At 47.3% G+C, this 15,161-nt stretch overlaps 1 protein-coding gene across 2 annotated transcripts in view; it reads right to left on the minus strand.

Moving 5' to 3' along the window:
• The window catches only part of TOPBP1 (DNA topoisomerase II binding protein 1), a 174,870-nt gene that overhangs the window by 54,134 nt on the left and 105,575 nt on the right, over nt 1-15,161 (minus strand). For both annotated transcript variants that reach the window (XM_044293058.1, XM_044293057.1), the window contains exons 14-16: nt 9,376-9,674; nt 8,831-9,004; nt 8,541-8,653 (exon numbers count right to left, since the gene is read on the minus strand). In XM_044293058.1, coding sequence (XP_044148993.1) covers nt 8,541-8,653; nt 8,831-9,004; nt 9,376-9,674 — 586 coding nt within the window. The remainder of the gene's footprint in view (nt 1-8,540; nt 8,654-8,830; nt 9,005-9,375; nt 9,675-15,161) is intronic.

Below are 15,161 nucleotides of genomic sequence, written 5' to 3' on the forward strand. Positions count from 1 at the left end.
AGCACTGTCCAATCAGAGCTCAGAGCAAGGGAGTTTTTTTTCTCCCTGGCTCTGAGCTCTGCGCTGTGATTGGACAGCGCTGCTGTCATGGAGACGGGGAGACACTGGCGTCTCCTCCTCCTTGCTCTGAATGTTGAAAATACTGGGGGCCACAGCGAGTGAACGGAGCAGTGCCCAGGAATAATAGTAAGTGCACTACTAAGTTCATATTCTTTGGACCCACGAAAGGTCCTCTTTAACCACCTCCGGACCGCCTAACGCAGATGTGCGGTCCGGAGGTGGCAGCCCTGCGCAGAGTCACGCATATATGCGTCATCTCGCGAGGGCCGGGATTTCCTGTGAACGCGCGCAGACAGGAACGGAAGGTAAGCGAGTGGATCTCCAGCCTGCCAGCGGCGATCGCTCGCTGGCAGGCTGGAGATCCGAATTTTTTAACCCCTAACAGGTATATTAGACGCTGTTTTGATAACAGCGTCTAATATACCTCCTACCTGGTCCTCTGGTGGTCCCTTTTGTTAGGATCGACCACCAGAGGACACAGGTAGGTCAGTAAAGTCGCACCAAACACTACACTACACCCCCCCCACCCCCCCGTCACTTATTAACCCTTTATGAACCCCTGATCAGCCCATATAAACTCCCTGATCACCCCCCCTGTCATTGATCACCCCCCTGTCAGGCTCCGTTCAGACGTCCGTATGATTTTTACGGATCCACGGATACATGGATGATCCGCAAAACACATGCGGACGTCTGAATTGAGCCTTACAGGGGGGTGATCAATGACAGGCGGGTGATCACCCATATACACTCCCTGATCACCCCCTGTCATTGATCACCCCCGTCATTGATCACCCCCCTGTAAGGCTCCATTCAGACGTCCGCATGATTTTTACGGATCCATGGATCGGATCCGCAAAACACATGCGGACGTCTGAATGGAGCCTTACAGGGGGGTGATCAATGACAGGCGGGTGATCACCCATATACACTCCCTGATCACCCCCTGTCATTGATCACCCCCCTGTAAGGCTCCATTCAGACGTCCGCATGATTTTTACGGATCCATGGATACATGGATCGGATCCGCAAAACACATGCGGACGTCTGAATGGAGCCTTACAGGGGGTGATCAATGACAGGCGGGTGATCACCCATATACACTCCCTGATGACCCCCCTGTCATTGATCACCCCCCTGTAAGGCTCCATTCAGACGTCCGCATGTGTTTTGTGGATCCGATCCATGTATCCATGGATCCGTAAAAATCATGCGGACGTCTGAATGGAGCCTTACAGGGGGGGTGATCAGTGACAGGGGGGTGATCATCCTGATCACCCCCTGTCATTGATAACCCCCCTGTAAGGCTCCATTCAGACGTCCGTATGTGTTTCGCGGATCCGATCCATGTATCCATGGATCCGTAAAAATCATACAGACGTCTGAATGGAGCCTTACAGGGGGGTGATCAATGACAGGGGGGTGATCAGGGAGTCTATATGGGTGATCACCCCCCTGTCATTGATCACCCCCCTGTAAGGCTCCATTCAGACGTCCGCATGTGTTTTGCGGATCCGATCCATGGATCCGTAAAAATTATACGGACGTCTGAATGGAGCCTTACCAGGGGGGTGATCAATGACAGGGGGGTGATCAGGGAGTCTATATGGGTGATCACCCCCCTGTCATTGATCACCCCCCTGGTAAGGCTCATTCAGACATTTTTTTTGGGCACAAGTTAGCGGAAATTTTTTGTTTGTTTTTGTTTTTTCTTACTAAGGCCTATTGCACACGACCGTATGGCTTTTTCAGTGTTTTGCAGTCCGTTTTTCATGGATCCGTTGTTCCGTTTTTTGTTTCCGTTGTGTTTCCGTTTCTGTTCCGTTTTTCCGTTCCGTTTTTCCGTATGGCATATTTAGTATACAGTAATTACATAGATAAAATTGGGCTGGGCATAACATTTTCAATAGATGGTTCAGGAAAAAACGGAACGGAAACGGAAGACATACGGATGCATTTCCGTATGTGTTCCGTTTTTTTTGCGGATCCATTGACTTGAATGGAGCCACGGACTGTGATTTGCGGGCAATAATAGGACATGTTCTATGTTAAAACGGAACGGAAAAACTGAAATACGGAAACGGAATGCATACGGAGTACATTCCGTTTTTTTTGCGGAACCATTGAAATGAATGGTTCCGTATACGGACCGTATACGGAACGCAAAAAACGGCCAGTAAACTGGAAAAAAAAACGGCCGTGTGCAATAGGCCTAAGTCTCATATTCCACTAACTTGTGTCAAAAAATAAAATCTCACATGATCTCACCATACCCCTCACGGAATCCAAATGCGTAAACATTTTTAGACATTTATATTCCAGACTTCTTCTCACGCTTTAGGGCCCCTAAAAAGCCAGGGCAGTATAAATACCCCACATGTGACCCCATTTCGGAAAGAAGACACCCCAAGGTATTCCGTGAGGGGCATATTGAGTCCATGAAAGATTTAAATTTTTGTCCTAAGTTAGCGGAAAGTGAGACTTTGTGAGAAAAAAACAAAAAAAATCAATATCCACTAACTTATGCAAAAAAAAATAAAAAATTTCTAGGAACTCACCAGGCCCCTCATTGAATACCTTGGGGTGTCTTCTTTCCAAAGTGGGGTCACATGTGGGGTATTTATACTGCCCTGGCTTTTTAGGGGCCCGAAAGTGTGAGAAGATCCAAATGTCTAAAAATGCCCTCCTAAAAGGAATTTGGGCCCCTTTGCGCATCTAGGCTGCAAAAAAGTGTCACACATGTGGTATCGCCGTACTCAGGAGAAGTTGGGCAATGTGTTTTGGGGTGTCATTTTACATATACCCATGCTGGGTGAGAAAAATATCTTGGTCAAATGCCAACTTTGTATAAAAAAAATGGGAAAAGTTATCTTTTGCCAAGATATTTCTCTCACCCAGCATGGTTATATGTAAAATGGCACGCCAAAATACATTCCCCAACTTCTCCTGAGAACGGCGATACCAGATGTGTGACACTTTTTTGCAGTTAAGGTGGGCAAAGGGGCACATATTCCAAAGTGCACCTTTCGGATTTCACAGGCCATTTTTTACAGATTTTGATTGCAAGGTACTTACACATTTGGGCCCCTAAATTGCCAGGGCAGTATAACTACGCCACAAGTGACCCCATTTTGGAAAGAAGACACCCCAAGGTATTCCGTGAGGGGCACGGCGAGTTCCTCGAATTTTTTATTTTTTGTCACAAGTTAGCGGAAAATGATGATTTTTCTTTTTTCCTTACAAAGTCTCATATTCCACTAACTTGCGACAAAAAATAAAAAAAATTCTAGGAACTCGCCGTGCCCCTCACGGAATACCTTGGGGTGTCTTCTTTCCAAAATGGGGTCACTTGTGGCATAGTTATACTGCCCTGGCAATTTAGGGGCCCAAATGTGTAAGAAGTACCTTGCAATCAAAATGTGTAAAAAATGGCCTGCGAAATCCGAAAGGTGCACTTTGGAATATGTGCCCCTTTGCCCACCTTGGCTGCAAAAAAGTGTCACACATCTGGTATCGCCGTACTCAGGAGAAGTTGGGGAATGTGTTTTGGGGTGTCATTTTACATATACCCATGCTGGGTGAGAAAAATATCTTGGTCAAATGCCAACTTTGTATAAAAAAATTGGAAAAGTTGTCTTTTGCCAAGATATTTTTCTCACCCAGCATGGGTATATGTAAAATGACACCCCAAAACACATTCCCCAACTTCTCCTGAGTACGGCGATACCAGATGTGTGACACTTTTTTGCAGCCAAGGTGGGCAAAGGGGCACATATTCCAAAGTGCACCTTTCGGATTTCGCAGGCCATTTTTTACACATTTTGATTGCAAGGTACTTCTTACACATTTGGGCCCCTAAATTGCCAGGGCAGTATAACTACGCCACAAGTGACCCCATTTTGGAAAGAAGACACCCCAAGGTATTCCGTGAGGGGCATGGCGAGTTCCTAGAATTTTTTATTTTTTGTCACAAGTTAGCGGAAAATGATGATTTTTCTTTTTTTTTCTTTTTTCCTTACAAAGTCTCATATTCCACTAACTTGCGACAAAAAATAAAAAATTCTAGGAACTCATCATTACCATGGCAGCCAGGACGCTACTGAAGCCCTGGCTGCCATGTTCAGCTCCCTGCTGCTGTGTGCACAAAGCACAAGGCAGCAGGGAGATGTGTGAAGTCCTATTCACCCTGATAGAGCTCAATTAGGGTTAATAGCACAAGGGATGAAAAGATCCAGGTTCTAGTCCCTAAAGGAAGAAATGGTTATTAAATAAAAAGTAAAAAAAAAAAAAAAAAAAAAAAAAATACTAAAAGTTTAAATGGCCCCCTTCCCGGTTTTACATATAAAATTTACAAACAATAAAGAATAAACATATTACACATATTACACATTTCACTCAGTGAAGGACGTAGTAACAGAAAAAATAAAAAAATAAACCACACAATTCACCATTTTTAGTCACCTTGTCCCCCAGAAGATGTCCCTGGATGTGAGAGCTATGTGGTTTTCTCCTATATGTAGTGCTGGCTCACTACTGTGGCCTGAGTCTCATCTTCTCAAAGTCCTTTTTTTTTTTTATTATATGCATTTTAAATTTGGCAACTAAAAAAATGTAATTTGGCTCCTAAATTTTTTAGTTTAGGAGCCAATAGCTCCTGGTCATTTTTTTTTTGTCTGGAGCACTGAGAGATCCTGAATGGTGGAGGACGTCCAGCGATGACCCGAAACTGCAGTAGCTGCTGGTACTCACAATGCTGCGTACTCCTGTAGGATAGAACATCCAGTGGTGATCCCTGTACTTTGCCAGGACTGTGCCATGTAACTTTGTGAAAAGAAAACAGAGAAGCAGTAATAACAACGCGAGTACTCGATCATGAAATGGGGTAATGCGGCTGTGCAGCATGCAGTAGTACTTTATAGGGTTGACAAAGCAGAAACCTAGCATGCCAGTCAACAACCTGCCCACGGAGGGAGAGCAGATGTCTGGTGCATAACAGGACTGGAAAATCTTGCTAAATAGTGCGTGGGGCAACGAGGAAAAATTATTCCTAGTACAGAGACAAAGAGAAGACTAGAGGTCCTGGTTCAGGAGGAACTGCACCTGGTGTCAGATCTGAACAGGCCAGCAATATACTGAAACTAACAAAACAACTCTACTCCGCCCAGGAAGGGGGGAGACATATGGATACCAGGTATGCCATGTATGCTAGAAGCAGAAAAGAGTGATGAATACAGCATCAGGAGATGGAAACATCACTCCACGTGAATGGGGGGCCACATGATTGCCTATCACAAATCAAAGACAGGGAAGGGAAAGATACGCCCAGTAACGCAGGAGCCGATGGGCAGCAGATTGTACCAATAGGGCATAGCTCATGGCGTGCAAATACTCTGCCTATAATAGGAGTAATGTGGCTGCATGGTGCTCATTATAATGAGTGGAACATAGCTACAGCATTGGAAATGCTACGGTATCTGGAGACGGTACAGGTACTCTACCATTAAGGGAGAATACGGCTATGTAGTGCAGACTTAAAACCTGATAGGTGTAATGGGTACAGCATCTGGAGATGGCACAGGAACTCCACTAAAGAGGGGAGCGATGCCTGCATTGTGTGCACTAGAACCAGAGAGGTGCAATGGCCACTATACTTCGCCTGGTAAGGGACAAATAGGACTGCAAGGTGCACCATAGAACCAGACAGGTGTAATGACTACAGCAAATCTGTAAATGATACAGGTACTCTACCTCTAAGGCAGGCATCCTCAAATTGCTGCCCTCCAGCTGTTGCAAAACTACAACTCCCAACATGCCCGAACAGCCTAGAGGTATCAGTCTACAGCAGGGCACTGTGGGAGTTGTAGTTTTACAACAGCTGGAGGGCCGCAGTTTGAGGATGCCTGCTCTAAAGGCATAAGTAATGGTTACAGCCTGTGGAGATGGAGCACCAGACAGGTGTAATGACTACAGCATCTAGAGATGGTACAGGAACTCTACCTATGAAGGGAGCAATGTGGCTGCATGGTGTATCTAGAACAAGTGTAATGGCTACAGCCCCTGGAGATGGAGCACCATAGGACCAGACAGGTGTGAAGATTACAGCATCTGGAGATGGTACAGGTACTCAACCTATGAAGGGAGCAATGTGGCTGCTTGGTGCACACTAGACGCAGGCATAACGTAAGTAATGGCTACAGCCCCTGGAGATGGAGCACCATAGGACCAGACAGGTGTACTGACTACAGCATCTGGAGACGGTACAGGTACTCTACCTATGAAGGGAGCAATGTGGCTGCATGGTGTACCTAGAACAAGTGTAATGGCTACAGCCCCTGGAGATGGAGCACCACAGGACCAGACAGGTGTAATGATTACAGCATCTGGAGATGGTACAGGTACTCTACTTATGAAGGGAGCAATGTGACTGCTTGGTGCACCCTAGAACAGATAGGTGCTAGAGCTACAGCAATTGAAGATGGCCTCTATACTCGCCTGGAGGGGGAGATTACGGTTGTATAGTGTACTGTAATGGCAACAGACACTCACTCTGGAGAACCAGGGCTCCCTCTGTATATATGGTTGCGTGTCGCACACTAGCACCAGAATGGTTTGGGCTGCAGCCTGGCGGGAACACTCTCTGACTAAGAGAGTGTGTTGAACATAGCCCCTGGTATAGTGAAATAGCTGAAGTGCTGGGTACAGCATTTGGCAGTGGTACCAGTACCCCCCTGTTAAGGGGAATGCGTACGTACCTGGGACACCACGTAGATGTGTCGGGATGCTAAACAATTGGTGGGCTGACTTAGCAGTGTGCAGCCAGTGGAGCGTCATCCGAAAGTCCACTAGAGGGGATACCAACCTTGGAGAGGAGAGGTTCCTCAGTGGACATTAATCTTTAACCACCCAGAGAGAATATCTATGGTGGAAGACCGCCTGATGATCTGTTACTGAGAGAGAATCGGAGCAGATGTGTCCCCCGAAGCAGCGGATGGAATGGCAGGGAAGGGTTTGTCACCAGCGACAGACCTGTCCTGGGAGGGACCCGAGGATGAGTCTAGATGTGACAACCCGAGGTCTTCTGCGGGACCTAGTAGAGTGTGCCCATCTGCGGAAGGGTCCCTGGGAGGGCAGAGGTGGTCGCAATTGTGACAGGATTCCCTATTGCTTGGGACAGGGAAAAGGTCCAGTCAGGAGACACCGACACAGAAGTGGGTCAGGGCGACATGACAGACACAGAAGTGGGTCAGGGCTACATAAGAGGGCTGGGGAGCTACAGCTCACAAACAGGGACAGGCAGACCGTGTAAGTGGTGTCTGTATGACGGACATCACTGCAGTCCACACCCAGAGCAGACATTACTAGAGGTCAGGTTACCTCATGGGGGTAATATTTATATGTATACAACATAATACTGGAAGGTCCGGTCACCTCAGAACAGTACGACTGCCAGATAAATAATCACTGGAGGGGACGCAGGGAAGCACAGGGGGAGGCTGGGGAAAAAAAAGAAATCGACAACCAGAGGCTGTCCTACCAGACCCCAGGTGCTGTCTCCCGAAGAGGCGCTGCAGCAGCTGCAGAGGGGACCAGGGAGGTTGCAGGAGAGATGCCAACAAGATGGAGGCATCTTCTTCTTCCAGGCAAAGGGAGGAAACGGAAAGCCTGCTCTTGGCCAGGATAGGAAGAGATGATAGCCCCTCCCATAAGCCGGGAGGGGCCATTGAGGAAGCCCGGGAAACAAAGGAGGGGGCGGGACGAGCGCGGCCTACCAGGCCCAGAAGTCAGGGCCTCCATTTTTGAGGCGGCCGGGAAGGAGTGAGGTGAGCGGGGCTCATCGCGGCAGACCGGGGGCCCTCTGATTTTATTTTTTGTCCAAACAATAAAAAGCAGCAAGAACGGCAAAAAAAAGAGCAGGTCATGTCTGCCTCCTATGGACACTAGACTAAAACTGAATAACCTAGTGCTGTGGAGAGGGTATAGCCCACCTGGGCAGAGCCAACCTTTTTGATGTCTAGTGCCTCCTAGTGGTAGCTGGGCATATGCCCATGGTACTGTGTACCCCAATGCCATTAACAAGAAAACAAAATGCCAGAAGGAATAATATAAAATTAAAGAAAAAAAGCTTAACCTTTTTTCTGATTCTGCAGCAATACCCTTACGACTACTCCACATCATTACTGCAGCCAATCACTGACTGCAGCAGTCATATGAGGTAGTCAGGTACTGTAGCAGAAGTGGCACTGTATGAATAACATGCCTGACATCTCATGTGACCTCTAGGGCCAACAACTGTCTCCAGCGATCAGGTGGAGAAGAAGGCGACATCACTGCAGCAACACAAAAAAAGATTAGCAAACTGAATAGGTGAGTATGCCTAATTTTATTTCTCAACATTCAGCAAAACTGTTTGAGGTCCTGGAAAACCCCTTTAATACGGTTATGCAGCTGATGGATTTAGTGCATCTGATTGGATAGCATACCTGTATTCCGCTCCAAGTGAGGCTGCTATACCATTAAGGTCTCCTTGTCTTTTGCTAAGCTTCTTGCTTACACATATAACTACATCAGTAAGTATTTTAGGTTCTTGATTTACCTGCAATGAAATATAACTTACAAAATAAATTTTATAACTTATACAATATATTAATATAAACTCATGACGTGGAGATTATCCAGGAATAACAAACTCAAAAGACTTGTTTGATAACACACTGTCGTTAAAGGTGGTGGTATGGTACATAAAACAACCTATACAGAGAAGATTATTTACCTCTTTTGGCTCCGTAGTCTTTAGCTGAGGACTTGCAGTGAGAGCGGCAGTTTGTCTATTACTGTTTGCAAGAGCAAGCTGCAAATTTCTGCCTATAACTTCTGACAAAGGAGTATTTTGGGCCCTATGTTTCTGAATTGGTCCACCTGGTGTTTCCAGTGCAGCAAGGGCATCCTGTAGGAATTTCATAAGGACAGTGTAAAGTTAACAAGAAATGTCTGAAGTCTTAATAACTGTACTCTCTATTAAGTAAAAATATGACTGTAGACATTATAGTAGTAACCATGGAATTACAAGTAAGGCCATCATGTCAATAACCATCATAAGCAGGCCAGAGATAAGGCACAGCTATTTAAAAACATATCAAAGTAACATCTGGCATCTGCATACATAAGGCTTTCTATCCCTGACTTACTAGCTGTATTATCACAACCAGGGATGTCCATCATTGTCGATTCAATTACTCAGGAACCAGTGCCTGATTACCACATAAGGCTTACATTGGTTATGAGAAAGGACCAAGGTGAAGGCTATATACACAGTACCTTGACGTCAAATGAGGGCTTGAAGAGTTTATCTTTGCACAGAAATTTGGATGGTGTATCAAGATGTAAAGACGGTTCCCTCGCAGGTAGTTTATTCTCTCCACTAGGGGTTGGAACATTTCTGTTGTGCCTGGACAATACAGACTGAAACGCTTTGCTCTGAAAGCGATTCATATCTAAAGGGGTTACTGCAGCTTTTTTCAATGCATCTGGACAATTCACTTGACGATCTGGTGTATCTAGTGTAGGTCTGGCTATTGTTGGTCTATATGTCTGACTTACAAAACTTTCTTCTTTATCTACAAGAAACACAAATGTACATATAATAAATGACCTTGTGATACACAAATTAAGCAAATGCAGGCCTTTGCTTTATCTCTGGCTCTTGTTTAAAGTAGGGCTGCAACGATTAATCAACATAATTGATAATATTCGATAACAGGATTTGTTGTCGACGATTTCCGTTATCGAATAATCAGCCGATTTGTTGCTATGCGGGCGGGAGCGTGTAAAACATTTTAGTATACTTCTTAGGAGGAGGCCGGTGGCGGCAACGTAACTCACTAAGTCACGCACCTGCTTCTCCCAATATATGAATCAAGGCACAGACGCATGACGTAGTGAGTTAGGCTGCTGCCTCCGCCCGTCCAACTAACCAGCCTCCTGCGATAGTTTGATACTAGTAAGTTAGGGTCTGGAGTGATTTTACACTAAAGTAGTTTAGGTGAGCGGGGCCCGGTGTAATAGAATACAGTGACTGCACCGGGCCCCGCTGCTATTACAAAACCGAAATGCCAGCCCCCAACCCTGTATTGGGGGTTAGTCACAATCACTACAAAGGGACACTGTTATGGGAAGGGGGGGGGGGGGGGGTATGGCACATACAGTACAGACCAAAAGTTTGGACACACCTTCTCATTCAAAGAGTTTTCTTTATTTTCATGACTATGAAAATTCTAGATTCACACTGAAGGCATCAAAACTATGAATTAACACATGTGGAATTATATACATAACAAAAAAGTGTGAAACAACAAAAAATATGTCATATTCTAGGTTCTTCAAAGTAGCCACCTTTTGCTTTGATTACTGCTTTGCACACTCTTGGCATTCTCTTGATGAGCTTCAAGAGGTAGTCACCTGAAATGGTCTTCCAACAGTCTTGAAGGAGTTCCCAGAGATGCTTAGCACTTGTTGGCCCTTTTGCCTTCACTCTGCGGTCCAGCTCACCCCAAACCATCTCGATTGGGTTCAGGTCCGGTGACTGTGGAGGCCAGGTCATCTGGCGCAGCACCCCATCACTCTCCTTCATGGTCAAATAGCCCTTACACAGCCTGGAGGTGTGTTTGGGGTCATTGTCCTGTTGAAAGATAAATGATGGTCCAACTAAACGCAAACCGGATGGAATAGCATGCCGCTGCAAGATGCTGTGGTAGCCATGCTGGTTCAGTATGCCTTCAATTTTGAATAAATCCCCAACAGTGTCAGCAGCAAAGCACCCCCACACCATCACACCTACTCCTCCATGCTTCACGGTGGGAACCAGGCATGTAGAGTCCATCCGTTCACTTTTTCTGCGTCGCACAAAGACACAGTGGTTGGAACCAAAGATCTCAAATTTGAACTCATCAGACCAAAGCACAGATTTCCACTGGTCTAATGTCCATTCCTTGTGTTCTTTAGCCCAAATAAGTCTCTTCTGCTTGTTGCCTGTCCTTAGCAGTGGTTTCATAGCAGATATTCTACCATGAAGGCCTGATTCACACAGTCTCCTCTTAACAGTTGTTCTAGCAATGTGTCTGCTGCTAGAATTCTGTGTGGCATTGACCTGGTCTCTAATCTGAGCTGCTGTTAACCTGCGATTTCTGAGGCTGGTGACTCGGATGAACTTATCCTCTGCAGCAGAGGTGACTCTTGGTCTTCCTTTCCTGGGGCGATCCGCATGTAAGGCAGTTTCTTTGTAGCGCTTGATGGTTTTTGTGACTGCACTTAGGGACACTTTCAAAGTTTTCCCAATTTTTCGGACTGACTGACCTTCACTTCTTAAATTAATGATGGCCACTCGTTTTTCTTTACTTAGCTGCTTTTTTCTTGCCATAATACATTCTTGCCATAATACACATTCTAACAGTCTATTCAGTAGGACTATAAGCTGTGTATCCACCTGACTTCTCCACAACGCAACTGATGGTCCCAACCCCATTTATAAGGCAAGAAATCCAACTTATTAAACCTGACAGGACACACCTATGAAGTGAAAACCATTTCAGGTGACTACCTCTTGAAGCTCATCAAGAGAATGCCAAGAGTGTGCAAAGCAGTAATCAAAGCAAAAGGTGGCTACTTTGAAGAACCTAGAATATGACCTATTTTCTGTTGTTTCACACTTTTTTGTTATGTATATAATTCCACATGTGTTAATTCATAGTTTTGATGCCTTCAGTGTGAATCTACAATTTTCATAGTCATGAAAATAAAGAAAACTCTTTGAATGAGGTGTGTCCAAACTTTTGGTCTGTACTGTATGTGTCATCCACAGATCCCCCCCATAACAGTGCCAGCCATCAAAAGATCCCCCCCCCCATAACAGTGCCTGCCATCCACAGATGCCCCATAACAGTACCATGATTGCCATCCACAGATTCACATCCACATCGTCGGAACGTCTCTTCTCTGCAACAGGTAACATAGCGTGTAAGAAGAGAGCTAGCCTAAGCCCTGACTATGTGGACATGTTGTCTTTTTTACATTGTAATGCAAAATTTTTATAATTATGCAAGTCCTAAAATTGTTTTAATATTGCCTTTGAACAAACTTTTTTAAGTAAAATCATATAAACCCCTTTTTTTTGTCATTTTGGTGTTTTTTCCCAATTAATCGATTAAATTATGGACAACTATTTGATTATTCAATAATCGTTAGCTGCAGCCCTAGTTTAAAGCATGAGAAATGGGGCAAGACATCTGAGAAAAAACAAGATTTTGTGAACTCTCACCTATTAAATCTGTTTCTCGCTTGATTCATTGGGGGACACAGACCATGGGTATAGCTGCTTGCTGCCATTAGGAGGCGACACTAGGCTGAAAACTGTTAGCTCCTCCCCCGCCAGCTATACCACCTCCGGCCAGGAGAGAGCCTTCAGTTTGTGCAAAAGCAGTAGAAGCAGAAGGAAAAAACAACATCAACCAAATCCACGGTCAATGGACCCAAACGGGGTGGGTGCTGTGTCCCCCAATGAATCAAGCGAGAAACAGATTTTACAGGTGAGAGTTCACAAAATCTCGTTTTCTCGCTTATATAATTGGGGACACAGACCATTGGACGTCCTAAAGCAGTCCCTGGGGCGGGAACACAAAACAGAGCGAAGAAGGTAGAGAACCTCGCAAGATCCATCACACTGCTGTCTGCAAAACCTGGCGGCCCAGAGCGGCGTCCGCAGAAGCGAGAGTGTGAACCCTGTGTATACTTTGTAAAAGTGTGGAGGGAAGACCAGGTCGCGGCTTTACACAACTGAGCCGCCGACGCCCGGTGGAAGTGAGCCCAGGAGGACCCAAGTGCCCTGGTAGAGTGGTCCGTGATCCCCGGAGGGGGCGTCCTGTCCCGAATGCGGCAAAATCCCAAAATAGTGGAGCGAATCCACCGGCAGATCGTCACTTTCAAAGCTGCCAATCCCTTCCTAGAACCCTCCGGAAGGACGAACAAGGCGTCCGTGCCCAGAAAGGGAGCCACGGCCGAAAGGCAAATCTGCAGAGCCCGCACCACATCTAGACGGTGTAACGATACCTCTCTCGGATGGGAGGGCCCAGGGCAAAAGGACGGCAGGACAATGTCCTCATTGAGGTGAAAAGCCGACACTACCTTGGGTAGGAAGAAAGGGACCGGACGGAGGACCACCTTGTCCTGATGAAAGACAAGGAATGGTTCACGGCATGACAGAGCTGCCAACTCTGAAACCCTATGTATGGATGTGATGGCCACCAGGAAGGCCACTTTCCAGGACAGCAGGCAGAGGGAAGCCTCCCGCAAGGGCTCGAAAGGAGAAGCTTGCAGAACCACCAATACCAAGTTGAGATCCCACGGATGAAGCGGGGAACGGTAAGGCGGAGCAGAGTGCGCAAAGCCCTGAAGGAAGGTCCTAACTGCCCAATTACAGTCCGGACTGAAGTAAGGCCAAAAAACGACCGGCAGGGAGAAGGATCTGGGAGATAGGTCGCGCTCCTGACAGAAACGAAAGACGGACTTCCAGGTTCTATAATAAATCCTGGAAGAAGTCTGTTTCCTGGCCCGAATGAGCGTCCGAACCACTGCATCAGAAAAACCCCGCTACTTTAAAAAGGAAGGTTTCAAGAGCCACGCCGTCAAACGAAGAGTATCTAAACTCGGATGGAAGACGGGCCCTTGCGACAGAAGATCGGGTCTGAGAGGGAGCGGGTACGGAACGTCCCCTAGTAGGAGGACAAGATCCGAGTACCATGCCCGGCGCGGCCAGTCCGGAGCGATCAGCAGGGTCTGAACGCTCTCCCACTTGATCCTGCGGAGAATCCGAGGCAGGTGGGACAGCGGCGGAAAGACAGAGGAACGTGAACCCGTCCCACGGCGCCACGAGCACGTCCACTCCGCAGGTTGTGGGATCCCTTGCGCGGGCGAAGTAGCACGGAAGCTTGTGATTGAGGCCAGAGGCCATCAGATCCGCGTCCGGCCGTTCCCAGCGATGACAGAGTCGAATACTTCCGGATGGAGAGACCATTCCCTGGGGTCTATTGTCCTCCGGCTCAGGAAATCTGCCATCCAATTGACAACGCCGGGAATGTGGACCGCCGACAGGGCCGAACATGGGCCTCCGCCTACCTGAGGATCTTCGCCGCCTCCGACATGACGTTGGAGCTGCGAGTCCCCCCCTGATGGTTGACATATGCCACCGCTGTGGCATTGTCTGACTGGACTCGGACATGAAGGCCGCGCAGGAGGGGAGACCAATAGCGCAGTGAGAGGTAAATTGCACGAAGCTCCAAGATGGAGACCATACGCCCTGGGCATCTGATCGGAAGGAAAGACTTCCCCCATCTCCAGGTGAGTTGGGGAGAGCCACCAATGGAGGTCCAACCAAACCTGTTGAGGAAGGGAAAACCGACGATCCAAGGACTCCTGGGACTTGTTCCCGGTCGAGAGGAACACTCGCTGAAAAGACCGGGTGTGAAATTGAGAGAATGGCACCGCCTCAAAAGAACACCCGCATACAAGTCCGGATGGAGACTGTACGCTGCCGAAGCAACAGGAGCACCGCGCTGCGAAGGTCCTTCACCTTGTCCGCTGGAAGACGCACCCGAGCTGCCACGGAGACGAGAATCATACCGAGGAACCGAATCCGAGTGGACCGGATCAGGGAGGATTTCCGAAGGTTCACTATCCACCCAAAGCGGGCGAGGGTGTCCAAGATGATCTGCAGACTCTCCTCGCACTGCTGGAACGACGACGCTTTGATGAGAATGTCGTACAGGTACGGAATCAAGGTGATGCCTCTGGAGTGAGGAAGGCCCATAAGCGGAGTGAGCACCTTGGTAAACACCCTCGGCGCAGTCGCCAGACCAAATGACAGGGCGGCGAACTGGTAGAGGTTTGAGTGGACCGTGTAACGCAAAAACCACTGGTGGGCGATTGTGATGGGAACGTGCAGGTAAGCGTCCTGGATATCTACGGAAGTTAGCCATTTTCCTTGCGCCAAGGAAGCTATCATGGAGCGAAGAGACTCCATGCGAAAACGGCGCACCCGAAGGTAACGGTTTACC

This window comes from Bufo gargarizans, chromosome 5, assembly GCF_014858855.1.
Source record: "Bufo gargarizans isolate SCDJY-AF-19 chromosome 5, ASM1485885v1, whole genome shotgun sequence".
Lineage (NCBI taxonomy): Eukaryota > Metazoa > Chordata > Amphibia > Anura > Bufonidae > Bufo > Bufo gargarizans.